The sequence below is a fragment of the Nestor notabilis genome, unplaced genomic scaffold (genome assembly GCF_000696875.1).
Source record: "Nestor notabilis isolate BGI_N333 unplaced genomic scaffold, ASM69687v1 scaffold8917, whole genome shotgun sequence".
NCBI classification, from domain to species: Eukaryota; Metazoa; Chordata; class Aves; order Psittaciformes; family Psittacidae; genus Nestor; species Nestor notabilis.
In genome coordinates, this window is record NW_009937871.1 from 12,943 (window position 1) to 26,553 (window position 13,611).

Below are 13,611 nucleotides of genomic sequence, written 5' to 3' on the forward strand. Positions count from 1 at the left end.
AAAGGTTACTCTGCTGTCATAATGGTAAAAGATGAGTGTTGGATGGTCCTTCCCTGTCCTGCTTCAGTGCTTAAGGGACAGACAGATTGTGCCTCTGTTCTGCTCTTGTCTACAAGTGCATAAGTGTCTGTAGCCTATTTAAAGGATTCTATTGCGAATTTAAGCATTTCAGGCAAAGGAATTCATCATTAAACCTGTTTGGCACTCCTGAAAGTGCCCAAGTCCCTTGGACCACCAGTGGCATTGGCTGGCATTTGGAAATGAGACTCCAACTTCTATAAAACTTGGTTGGTTTGAAAATGTTATCCCCACATCCTCTGCAAACCCATGGCTTTGCCTAGGGGAAGACTGGCTGTAGGGACCTATCTGGGTAGACTTTCAGGTTCTGCAAGGCTGGTATTTTAAAACAGGTTCTACTTTGATTTTGGGAGCAGGGCCAATGATGACTTAGTGGGGAGATGTAGATATTCAGCTTAAGAAAACATCATATATTTGTGTTACTAACAGTGAAATAGTCACTAATCTGACCAATTAAGCTGGTATCTCAGTAATGGGGTGGGAAGAGTTGAAGCAATAACTGTGCCTTTCTCCAAAACACTGTCACACACAGTCTTCTGCACTGAGCAAGGAGTAAACAAATATCCTCCTGGAGGACTGGGATGTGGAAAGGGGGACTTTAAAGTTCAGCTTTTGTAACTGGCTTCCCCTCTCTCTGCTGTCATAATGGTAAAGGACAACTCTTGGTCCATCCAAGTCCTGCTGCAGATGCCAGCCAGATTGTTCCTTTGTTCTGCTCTGGTCTGCAAGCATTTGGTTTTCACTTCTCACTCTGTTATACATAGATTTAAACTACTCAGTTGAAGGGACTAGCTCTTTGTCTCTCAGATTTCTGTAATCAGAAACCTTATTGTCCCCATCCCTGCACAAATTAGGAAAGAAGCAATCACAGCACAAAATAACATTTGATGAACCAAATGCAGTGAACTGGGAGCATGAGTGTGGATGTATCCATGACACTGCACCTGATGGTAGGTTTGAAACACCCCGAAGAGCATCAGAGCAATATGACTCCTGGCAAATTTTCCACCCCTTCCAGAAACACCCCTCCTTGTGAATAAAGGTCTTCTCCAGCCTGCATTACCATTGCCACATCTGCTTGGAAGATCTGCTTGATGAATTTGTTTTTGGAGGAATGCACCAGCTGGATGATGTCTCCATGCAGTGTGTCCCTGTTTTTCTCCAAGAAACCTAGAGAAATAATGGGACAACACATAGATGACACAGTGCAATGTGAGCAGTAAATGCCCTGCAAACAGCCTCTGGTTTAATGAACTAGTGGCTGTTTTTGGGGATGTAATAGGAGGAATGAATGGGCAGAGAAAGGGGACCAAGTGAAAGAAGACAGAAGCACATCTTGAGACCAAATCAAAGATGCAAGTGGTGCAAAGCACTGCAATTCTGCCATGGGCATGCACAAACGAAACAGCACCAAGCACTGCTCATGGGTACCACTGAAGGGCCAAGCCGTTACAGCCACAAAAGGAGTACACCGACAATACTAAGGGCCACCATCCTGCTCTGCTCCAACAGAGCAGCATCTCACCTTCCCCCCAACATCCCCTCATACCTGCAGTGCCTCATGAGCTGCCCCATACCTTTTGTTTCATAGTAAACGATTCCAGCAAAGTGGTTAATGCCAAACTGGGTTTCATAGTTATTCTTCGGAGGAATGTAGTTGGTGTTAAGCTTGTGCTGAGAGTTCAGCTTGTGTAACATGGTGGCATCTGTACCCTGTGCATGCAGGAAGAGATCATAGAATATAGAATCAGCCGGGCTGGAAAAGAGCTTTAAGATCATCACATCCACCCATTCCCAGCAGTGCCAAGGCCACCACTAACCCCTGGCACTGAGGCCTCAGCTACACGGGCTGTGAACACTTGCAGGGACGGTGACTCCAGCCCTGCCCTGGGCAGCCTGTTCCAATGCCTGAGCACCCTCTGGGCAAGGAATTGTTCCTCAGCTCCAGCTAAACCTGCCCTGGGGCAGCTTGAGGCCGGTTCCTCTTGTCCCATCCCTTGTTCCTTGGGAGCAGAGACCAGCCCCCTCCTGGCTCCATCCTCCTGTCAGGCAGTTGCAGAGAGCGATCAGGTCCCCCCTGAGCCTTCTCTTCTCCACACTAAACCCCCCAGGTCCCTCAGCCCTTCCCCATCACACTTGTGCTCCAGGCCCTGCACCAGCTCCAGTGCCCTTCTCTGGCCCCGCTCCAGCACCTCAATGTCTCTCTTGCAGTGAGAGATCTGACATTTAACCAGGGTTTGTCCTATGAAAATTATTTTCCAATCAACAGCACATTTCTTTTTTATCTTTATTTTGTATTCATTTTGAGAAGAGATGTGTTGGAGGGGATATCTCAAGCGCAGAAATTAAAGAAATGGATTAAATATCACTGGTATGTTGTGCTATATTCAAGACAGTGCTCCAAAGGGAGCATACTTAACATTATTTTCTCTTAAGCTTTGTCAAGAGCTATTCTTGAGCCTCTTGTAGCCCTACTCTTCCATCAGAAATACTAACTTAGTTTAGATAAGTTGTGATAGTCATGGAGGAAAATATGACAGAACAATAAAACCATGAAGAGGCAACCCACTGGTGAATGTGTGTTTGGGGTGATCAAACCTCTCATAGGGTACCAGCATGCAAGTACAAAGTGGGTAAAAAGAGGAGAGTCACTGGCATCAGGGCTGAGCCCAAAACACACCTTGGGGAACTTGCTCTCCTCGTCAATGAGGGAGATGATGTTCATGGGCTTGATGGCAATCATGTCCAAGGCATCCTGATTATCAGTGAACTCAATGTGCTGCCAGTTGATGTTCTCCAGGTTGTACTCCTCCTGCTCGAGTTTGAAGACGTGGCGCACAAAGAACTGCTGCAGGTTTTCATTTGCAAAGTTAATGCAAAGCTGCTCAAAACTGGGGAGGGAGGATCAAGGAAAAGCCACATTAGATCCACCAGGGTCTATCTTTCTCCATCTCTCGCCATGCTTGAAGCAATACTCAGAGACCATGTCAACCGCTCAGTAAGATCGCAGTGGGCTGAGAAATTGCTTCAAATAGTCAGTTTTTCTCCCCCAAACCAATATATATATTATTGTGCTACTACTAATTATATGTATAATAATAATATATATGGTTATAGCCATTATGTGTGTGGTCTAAACCAACCAGCTTATGAAACATGTTGTCTGCTGCAACATAAAAGTGATTATCATAGATTCATAGAATGGTTTGTGTTGGAAGGGACCTTAAAGCTCATCCAGTTCCAACCCCTGCCACGGGCAGGGACACCTCCAACTAGACCAAGTTGCTCAAAGCTCCATTAGCTCTGATAATCTCTCTTATCAAAAAAGGCTTGGCCCAGCCCAGTCCTGTTCTTCTCAGGAGAGGTGAAAGAACATTGAGCAAGACATTGAGCTTGGGGTGGTGAAGGAGGGCTAAGACACAATTTTCCTTTTGCAGACTCCATACCTGTTCACAGTGAAGTTTTCAAAGCCGAAGATGTCAAGGAGGCCAATGGATCTCCTGACACTCTTGAGTTCCTGGGAAGGAGGTCTGTAAATTGCAGCATTGATCTTCTCCACGATCCATACGAAAAGCCGCCCATAAATTCCCTGCAATATCCCCAAGATGAGGGTCACTGAGGCAGGTCAGCAGTTCCTCTGCTACTCTGCAGCACCAGTTCACTCATGATGGCACAGGCTCCCCGAAAGCATGACCAACAACTGAGGACATGCTCGCCAATATTTATGTCACACTCTTGGCATGGTTTAAAGCTTCAAGAGCTGTTATCAAGGAAAATGGACCTGAAAGCTTAAGGATAATTGGAAGCAAAATCCCACATTTGGATAGTCCTACATTTTGGATTTATGGGCTCACTGCAAAGCCAGACAGTCCTTGTCTTGGCTTCTAAACATCTCTTTCTACAGATCAGCAGATCCATGGGTCTCCTGGATAAGCCAAGGACATCGTGCCTGGATGTCCTTGCAAGCACCTTGCAAGGTGCTGACTTACATGCTGCAGCACTGGCTAAACAGGCTGCGGATTTAATAAAGCAGCTCTTGCTGCTTCAGTAGTTCCAGAACTCCATGTTTTACAGTGCTATTAATCTTTTGTATAAGGTATAACAGTGTACCAGGAGGGAGGTGTGAGTCAAAGGCCCATCACTGGAGGAGTCACTGTCTGGATTTGCAGACTAGTTGGGTATCAAACCAGCTAGCTTGATCTACCAGTTCCCCACAGGTAGAGGGGGGGCCCCAAAACAGCCACAGTGTGCCACTGAGGCTTGTTCTGCAACCTTACATAGGGCTGCCAACAGCACAGCAGTGATGCAGACCCACCCCATCAACCTTCCTTACCCCAAAGTCTCAGGTGATGCTCTCTCTAGGTGCTCTGATGGCTGCTGAACTGCTCTATCCCTGTTCCTGTGATGTTCAGCTTTGTTCACTGCTGCAGATACTCCCAAATCCCATAAGTCAGGTGTGGGTATTACAGGTGCTGATAGAGCTGGTCTGATTTACAGCAGCTGAGGACCTAACCCTGGGATTCAAGCTGGGACACTTCCCTGAAGTTCAGGTGAAGTTATTCCAGAATGCTGGCTCCTTCCATAGGTCACCTTTGAGTATAGACAGTCTCAAGACCAGACTGAAACCCCCCTGAACCAGGCTATCTAGACTCCTTCCATCACAACTCTTTGCGCATCCCAATGAGAAAATAGTTTTGAGGCCATTTGCTGATCTGAGCTCACACGGGCACCAAGCAAGACATCTTTACTGTGCAGTAGATGCTCTGGTCTCAAAAGTGGCAGGTATCTTCAGCTTATCAACAGAATTAGAAAGGAATTCCCTAAGACTTACCTTTACAAAAGCATCCCTCACATCCAGCGCTTGTTCCATGCTGAGAGGTGTGGAGACGGTCTCACCCCTGGTGATGATAGTCCTGCTGGTAAGGCAGTTCATCACATCCTGAGGGTCAACCTGGTGAGGGCACCATGAAACACAGCTGCTGACTTCATCACACAAGGTGTCCTTACAGTAGCCTGGGCCATTGGCCTGAATGTGCATGGCCAGAGAGGAACAGTGCAGCCTCCCTATGCCTGGAGGTGACTTTTCTTAGCTGTACAGGGCAAATATGTCAAATGATGCTACAGGCATTTTCAGAGAGAGTATTTAACACTTTTACAGTGTTTTACTATGGAAAATGTTCTTGGGACTTAGTGTGAGATGTTAAGGAGGTGTGGGGAGGGAAGATGATGAAGTAAAGCCTGCAAAGCTGTACCCTGCCAGCATTAAGGTAGTTTTGCATCCCCTTGATCCCTTTTCATACATGAAAGATCAAGCCAGGGAGATGTCCACTCCCTAAAGTACATGGAAACAGCTTGCAGACAGCTGTGGATCACACTGTGGCACCAGAATTGCCTATAGAGATGAGATGATGTCCCTGAGGGAGCCCTGTGTCCTGATGAAGAATGTTCCAGCCACTCTATGGATGGTTTGGGTGAGGGTCATCTCACCACAGATACACAGAGTGTGACATCTCTATCTCAGATACTGTAATGAACTCTTTACATCAATGAGGGAAATACTGTATTTCAGGGACACAGCTATTTTGGATGTCCCTTTCAGGATGATGTGCCACCAAAGTGTCTGTTTCTCTCCACTGGCATGAAGGGGAACTCAGATCCCCAGCTCACATGGACACATCCACCTTCACGCTGCCAGTGCAGGGCAAAGTATGGCTTACCTGGGCCTCTTCAGCCTCATAGAGCTGGTGGTGCAAAGGGAGCTCTGACACAACACTAGAAACACAGGAACAAGCCAGAAAGGGGACAGCAGCACCACAGAGCCACTGACCTCTAGCAGTGATGCTGCAGTGATTAGTGATGCTGACTGAACAACTTCACAGGCATCCAGGTTGTCATAGGTCCGAGCTGGGGGAAGAAAGGCAGAGGGAAAGCCTTGAGCAAGGGATGTGGCTCTGCAGAAGGTGGATGGGGTGAGGGAAAGGGTTTTTCTCCACTCTCTCTGTGTGATGGGCAGGCAAAATCTGGCCATCAGAAGGGAGAGAATAACGCAGCTGCTGGAGCCCTAGTGCTGGCTGCAAAGGACCTGTTCTGTGCTCTGTCAGCCACCCTAAATGACTGATGGGGTAAAAATGTTTCTAGCATGTAAGTGCTTTAGGCTTCTGTCTCCCAAAGAGGCTTTTTAAATCACCGTGTCACTTCTGACAGCAGGGCAGTTTGGTACCTTTACAAAGGCATATTGAATCACACAGGCACTTGTCAAACACTCCATTAATCTCTCCTTGTAAAACCTGAGTCTGCTAAATGGCCTGTGGCCATGTTCAACCTCCCTACATTCAGAAATGGTGGAAGTCACTGAGCACACTGAAGTCTGGCAGCTCTGCAGAGCGGGCAAGTGGATGTATTCCTCCTTTCTTGTCCTTTCACACCACAATAAGCAGCTGATTCCCTGGCATGGCACCGTGGCAGGTAGTCTGGACACAGCCCTCCACCCCTAAGCTTGGCTCCCTCTCACCATGCAGAGTAGAAGTGTGCTGGACCACGTCCCTTGTCCTTTTACCTTCATACTGCAGGTTGCCCATGTGCAGGATGGCAGCCAGCAGCTTGGAGATCTCCCAGTTCTCTGTGTCAGTGAACATAAGGACCTTCATTGCAGAGCGGATATTGGCGTACTCCTTGCTGTCATCTCTGCCATCACAGGTTGTGCAGTTGCCCTGGGGAGGCAAAGAGGTGGCACAGTGCATGGGGTAAAGCAGAGAGCATCTGGGTATAACCCTGAGCTGTCCAAGCCTTCCCCCTAAATCAGTAGACATATTGTTTAAGGGATGAACATGCAAAAGATGATGCTGAACCTGTGGATCTAGCTCTGCTCTTTGGAGTACAGTGATTCTAAACCTGCACTTACCCTGCTGTCCCCATCTACCCTGTGTCTAGCTGCAATTGGCAGAGGAGAAACAGCTCCCTGAGACTGGGATAAAGAGCAAGAAGGAAATGTGCCAGAGGCTCTCAGTGATCCAGGTAGAAAGCTGGGTCCAGCCTCATTGCTGATGAACCAGCCTTGATTATAACTGCTTCTACCAGTTCCTCTGGATGAAGATACTGGTGCGTAGAGAGTGGGGCTGGAGATTGCTGGATCAGTCAAAACACGTGGAACAGAGACAACTCAGCACCCTGTGTTGCTGAGAATGCACCATTCAGCCACGTACTCCTCCTCCCTGCCCATCACTGCTACAAGAGCATCTAACAACCAAACAAGTTCTCCAAACAAGTGGCCTGGGCACCAAACATCAAAACCATTCAACCCTGTGTACCACTCCACAGGAAGAGTGGAAATAACCTGGTCTGTACAAAGGGGTTAAAGGTTTGCACTAAGACTGTGAAGCTTGTGGTGGTGGGACAAAGAAATCTTACAAATCCTGTGGCTAAGATTCGGGAAGCAGCAAAGCAGCTCTTGGCTGTGGAGGAAGCAGAACCTCTCTTCTTCCTCTCTAACAAGCTCTCACCACATCACCCCACCAAACCTCTGCTTCATCACACTCTCACCATCGCAAGGTAGTTGTAGTCCGTGGCTTTCCCAAGACCCAGCTTCTTCTTCTGCTCCATTGTCATTCCTCTCAGCATGCAGTAAAACACGTGGTAGTTCCTCTCATCCTGGGCCTGCAGTAGAAGAGCAAGTGTCAGCTCTGTGCGGAGAATGGCACTGCAAAGGTCATAGAACCACAGACTGGTCTGGGCTGGAAGGGAGCTTAAAGCTCCTCCAGCTCCAACCCCTGCCCCGGGCAGGGACACCTTCCACTAGAGCAGGTTGCTCCAAGCCCCTGTGTCCAACCTGGCCTTGAACACTGCCAGGGATGGGGCAGCCACAGCTTCTCTGGGCACCCTGTGCCAGCGCCTCAGCACCCTCACAGGGAAGAGCTGCTGCCCAAGAGCTCATCTCAATCTCCCCTCTGGCAGGTTAAAGCCATTCCCCTTGTCCTGTCCCTACAGGCCCTTGTCCAAAGCTTCTCTCCAGGTTTCTTGTAGCCCCTTTAGGTAATGAAAGGCTCTATAAAGGTTGATGGACCAAGTGCCACCTCCCTCACTTTGCAGATCTACCACCTCACCTGCCTGCAGACCCGGGACTTCTCCAGCAGGTACTGCTCAATCTTTGCCCCCTCGATGGCTCCCCTTTTGTTGAAGTGGATATCGATGTACTTCCCAAACCGGCTGGAGTTGTCATTACGGATGGTCTTTGCATTCCCAAAAGCTGCAGGGAAGAATTGCAGTGGGTTAGAGAAGACCTGATGTGGGGAGAGTCATAGATCTGGTCTCATGGGCAAAAAGAGGGTGAAGCTGAGAGGGTAAGAAAGTAGCCCCAAAGCCTTTCGTTTAAGTTTGGCTGGCACAATTGCATCTCAGTGTGGGGAAACAGGATATGCCTCAGATGACTGTCCTCGGAAACATAGAGACAAGCACAGAGGAGGCATGGGAATGGGGTGACCTTATCCAGGAAGGAGGGCTAGGATAACAGGATTTTGGCAGCAGCTGATGAAACACAAGAGGGTTGAGCAAGGCTGGCAGGAGGATGCTGCAGCGTGCGGGAAATGACAGAGTTGCTGGTGAGTGATTTGGTGACTGAGAGGGAAAGGAAAGAGCTTGTCCTTTAGGGAAATACAGAGGAGTAAGCAGGAGACTTCTCCCTGCAACCAGACTGTGCAGAGAATGGTACCCATGTCGATCCTCTGTGTGGGTTTGGACCACTGGCATAAGCGCCCTGACCAGCATGCCATGGAATTTATGCTCCAGGATTGATGGTGATGCATTTGAAGTTCAGAGCCTCTATTCCCTTCAACCCTAGCAGTGGTGAAGTGCATGTTCAAAACCACCCTCTGTGCTTGCCATGCATTATGGTGCTTTACAGCCCCAGTGCTCAGGCAGACCTGGGATGCCCTGAGAACCTCATTGCATCCTCGTGTCATGACTGAAGGAAGCTCCAACAGAACACAGAGGTGGAAACCTCAGCTTTTCTTGTCTGCTCTGCTAATATTATGCATGGAAAGCAGTTAGGATATTCACATTCCCATTGATTCCTGCTTTCTGGAAGTAGCAGGGAAAGTAAAAATAATGTTATTATTTAAGGAACATGCTATTTTCCCACATAAGTGTGAAAGATCCATCTGGCATCATGTTGCGACCAGAGGGGCAGATGACTTCTTTAATTTACAGACATGCAATTAGAACAGTGGGGTTGATCACAGTAAGAGCTTGCCAATGGATCTATTAAAGCCATGAGATGATTCTCATTATCTGGTTCTTTCTTGAACTGCCTTTATTCCTTATTCTGCATTCTGCTGTCATTCACTGATCTTGGAAGGACAAGGTGGGATTTACTATCGTGTGTTGCCAGCATAAGGTGGTTAGTCTGTGAAGATCTGGTCAAATTAATCTCATGTTCTGCTGAACAAGCAAAGAATAGGAATAGGAGTTTTGCAGCTGTGGCCAAATGGAACAAGCAATTAGGTAAACGCAGCATTTACAGGGTATTGGTGCTCTGCACACAGTTATAATTCCAGTGCTGGAAGAGGTGGTGAGGCTTTTGTATTTGGTGATTTTTGGAATCCCAAACTACACAGGGAATTAGGGAAAATTCAGGTTTCTGTTTTAAAATTTTTTGGGAAAAAAGTACTGGTTTAAGTTGAAAAGCCCCACATTTTTCAATTTAAAGTGAATAAAACAATAAAAAAAACTTTCAGGTCAGCTGAAATGCTTCACTTTTGGCAACAGCTGTCAGAAATATTAATGGCAAAATTGAGAGCATGAATCAGAGAATATTAGTCTTGTGGAAGAATAACTCAAACAGCAAGAAACTGAATATGTTGTTTAACGAATGTTCACATCACTGCTTTTCTGATTTTCTTTCACATCACTGGTTTTCTTATAGTATCATAGAATGGTTTGGGCTGGAAAGGACCTTGAGATCATCCAGTTCCAGTCCCCTGCCATGGAAAATATACGATTTTTGTCACATTTTGAAACTCAAAATGCAACAAAAGTTGCCACATTTTGTGTTTCCTGGCTTTGGTTTGTGTTTTTTTTATTTCCCATTTTTTAGATACCACCCGAGGCCTTACCTTCCAGGATGGGATTTGCCTCCAGGACCTGCTGCTCAATCCAGGAATGCTGACCGCTGATCGCTGCCAGGAACTGCAGGATCAGTTTTGTGCTTTCTGTTTTCCCTGCTCCGGATTCACCACTGCAAAGACAACAGGAATTGATGTCAGTGAAAGCCCTGCTGCATCCCTGCCAGTGTTCCTCTGTCTCCAAAGAGAGCACTCTCTGTGCCTTTTCTCTCAGCATAGGTAGGATGAGGCCACTGAAGATGGATTTCTAGCATCCCAAGGACTCATTGTGGGACAAATGGCAGGACACAGCTTCCAGCCAAGGTCCAGATTTGCTGTACAGTCTATTTGGCCCAAGCTCTTCCTTGGGTTTGGGTATCTCCAGCAAATTCAAATCAGCACTAAGAAGGGCATGAAGCACTTTTAGGCAGTGATTTTCTGGGTATCATCACCAGACCATAAGCCTGTGTTCCAGGGGCTAGCTGGTCCCATGGGGCATCATAGAATCCTAGAATGGTTTTGGTTGGAAAGGACCTTAAAGACCATCTAGTTCCAACCCCCCTGCTGGGATGAACCAAGGTTGATCAGTCCAGAGCAGAGCCATGCAGGAAGACATCAGTGTAGCACTATGAACAACTACAGGTCCAGCAATTAAGCTTGTCCCTGGCCGTTCCTTGTGCAGAATGTGTAGATCTTTGCATCTTTGATGTCTGTAGAGTATTGAGTTTAAATTGGAAAGTGGAAGTTAAAGATGAATATGAGATCTATTGGGTAGTGGGGTAAGTACCAAAGGATTGATGAAGCATCTTTACTAGGAACAGTGACTGCAAACAGAGGCACTGGGATGGAAGATCTAATGGGTCATTCAAATTTTGGGTTCTATTTATTTGATAAGCTGTTCCCTATCAACCACATTGCAAAGTGCTCATCATCCATTTTCAGGATATGGCCCATTTGGAGTCTCACAACTCACCTTATGATACAACACTGGTCCTTGTTGTTGCGCTGCATGTTGAAGTAGCAGTTGTCAGCAATTGCGAAGATGTGTGGTGGCATCTCACCAATCTTTTTGTTGGTGTACAGGCGTATCTGCTCAGGCGAGTAGATGGGTAAGAGCTGGTAGGGGTTTACTGCCACCAGTATAGAACCAGTGTATGTCTGCAGGAGAAGCACATGAAGGTTTATGGGGACAGTGAGATGTAGCTGAGAGGCTTTGGTTGCTTGGATGGAGTGTGGAGGGCAGAGAAATTAAGGCATTTCACAAGCTGGATGATAGATGATGGCCAAGTCAAAGGTGCAGGGTGGAGCCTGAAGCAAAACTGGAACATAAGTCCCAAACTATCTAAACCAGTCCATACTCAGCCCTGCTCATGCACAGCATGGATCCAAGCCTTAACTCATATTGTGGATGCTCCTCAATTAGGATTCAAAGCTTCAAGCCAAGCTCATATTCGCAAAATATATCACCAGAGCCAGCACATACCCGTACATACCTCCTGCATTTCACAAGTTATGAGAAACTAGAGATGAGAGAAACCTTAGTACCATTGCTGTATCTCAATGCAGGACCAGCTGGATCCAAACCATTCCTGACAGATGTCTGTCTAATCTGTTTTTATTTATCTCTCCACAAGAGAGCTTCTAAGCCTCCTACTGCAATATGTTCTTCTCTACCATCTCTGTCTTACCAGATCTATCCATGCTGCAGTTTTAAACCTTGTTCTGTGCACATGGATACGGCCCACAAAGTTCTGACATACTGGAAATAGCCTTTGGTTCACCCCTTGTTCTCTGTGGCACTCGAATGAACGAAGCTGTCATAGAACCGTAGAATAGAGGGTTGAAAGTGACCCAAGGATCATCTGGCCCAATCTTTCTTAGCAAAGCATGACCTACACTAGATGTCCCAGCACCCTGTCCAGCTGAATCTTAAGTGCCCAACGCTGGGGAGTCACCACTTCCCTGGGGAAGTTATTCCAATGGCTGGTTATTCTCTGTCCAGGGTCTTGGGCAGCAAACCCCTCTGTAGTGTCTTGCTCTTCCATTTCTGCCCTTCCAGGAGTTGTTTCTCTCAAGCCTTTCACCAAAGGACCTTTTTCATCTTGCTCAGGTGCAGCTCTGATGGAGGTTTGGCCACATCCCAAGCCCAAGGCAGAGAATAAGGATCTCCTTCCCCTCCTTCAACTGTCCAGAAGTTAGTGTCTAGAGCAAGTGAGTCAACAGGACTCCACCTCGAGCTAACCAAGGGACATGAGGTGAAGGCTACTTTCACTCCATGACTTCAAAGGAGCCAAGTCACCGTCTCTAGGTTAACTTTTGGCAATGAAAGTTATAAGATTATTTTTATATATATTCTTTTCATATATATTTTATGTATATGAATATATTTTATATATTCTTTTCAGGGGGAAAAAATAATTTCAACAAAAAAACCCTATCTTTCTGGGTTTTTATTTGGGTGGCCTAAAACTGACAATAAGCCTTTGTCACAAAGCAGCAAAGAGGCACAGGGAAGGATGATTGTGAATGGAGAAGAAAATGTCTCCATGCTCTGCTGGCTACTCCTCTTTTTGTGCACATTGCAAACTGGCTGATGAATAAAACAAGTCTGAGCTGTTCCTCTTTTCTGAAGGCAGCAAAATAACTACCACTGCTGGTGAGAGGAGTGGAGACTTGGAGACACAAGCTCCAGGTTGAGTTTCTCCCATCAAGCCTAGTATCCCTCAGTCAGGATGGAAAGGGATTGAGTAGAGTGAGATGATAACTTGCCACCATCTATACGCTTCCCACCAGCTCAGGCTTCCTGAAAGGCAGCCAGTAGGTGGCAATTGTGTCCCATAGCAGGGATCTGAAAGCCCTTAGGGACTCTTCACTTTCTAGCCTCGTGGCCAACACCAGAGAGCAACTTTGTTCAGTCCCAGGTGAGGCTTGACTTTACAGTAGTAACTGAGAAAGGTCATGATAATCTTCCCTGTAATAGGGGGCTACGTGCCAGTAAAGGAAAAAAAGCTCTTTAAGCTCAAGAAAAAAGTTGTCACAAATCCAAAGGGTAGAAATTGGCTGTGAAATCAAGTTGACTGGATGCTAGAAGAAGAAGGCATTGAAATAAGGGAGCAAAGTAATCCCAGAGCAGCCTTCAACAGGGCCAGAACAGGTAAACTTAGTGCTCAGAGGAGTGAGCTCACTTTCCAAATGGGATTCCATCATCAAGGTCCTCAATGAACCCCAAGACTCCTTCCAGTCGTGGGTGAGATACTCAGAAGACTCTTTTCCACTTCATAATTTATTACCAGGTTAATTTTAGGGACATTTCTGATCTTTCTTCAGCCTTTTCTCAAGGACTGACACTTTGCAGAGGCCTCTGAAATCCCTGCATTTCAGTCACACTGTTCTGCCCTGCCCCTGGCTGGACCGAGCCCGTCGCATTGAGCACGACCGT

General features: G+C 46.8%; 1 protein-coding gene across 1 annotated transcript in view; it reads right to left on the reverse strand.

The window, feature by feature from the left end:
* The window catches only part of LOC104409237 (unconventional myosin-VIIa-like), a 35,403-nt gene that overhangs the window by 12,538 nt on the left and 9,254 nt on the right, over positions 1–13,611 (reverse strand). The window contains 11 exon segments of the mRNA XM_010019056.1: positions 1,142–1,248; positions 1,656–1,791; positions 2,759–2,969; positions 3,525–3,667; positions 4,910–5,029; positions 5,906–5,982; positions 6,635–6,788; positions 7,618–7,731; positions 8,178–8,320; positions 10,185–10,306; positions 11,146–11,330. Coding sequence (XP_010017358.1) covers positions 1,142–1,248; positions 1,656–1,791; positions 2,759–2,969; positions 3,525–3,667; positions 4,910–5,029; positions 5,906–5,982; positions 6,635–6,788; positions 7,618–7,731; positions 8,178–8,320; positions 10,185–10,306; positions 11,146–11,330 — 1,512 coding nt within the window.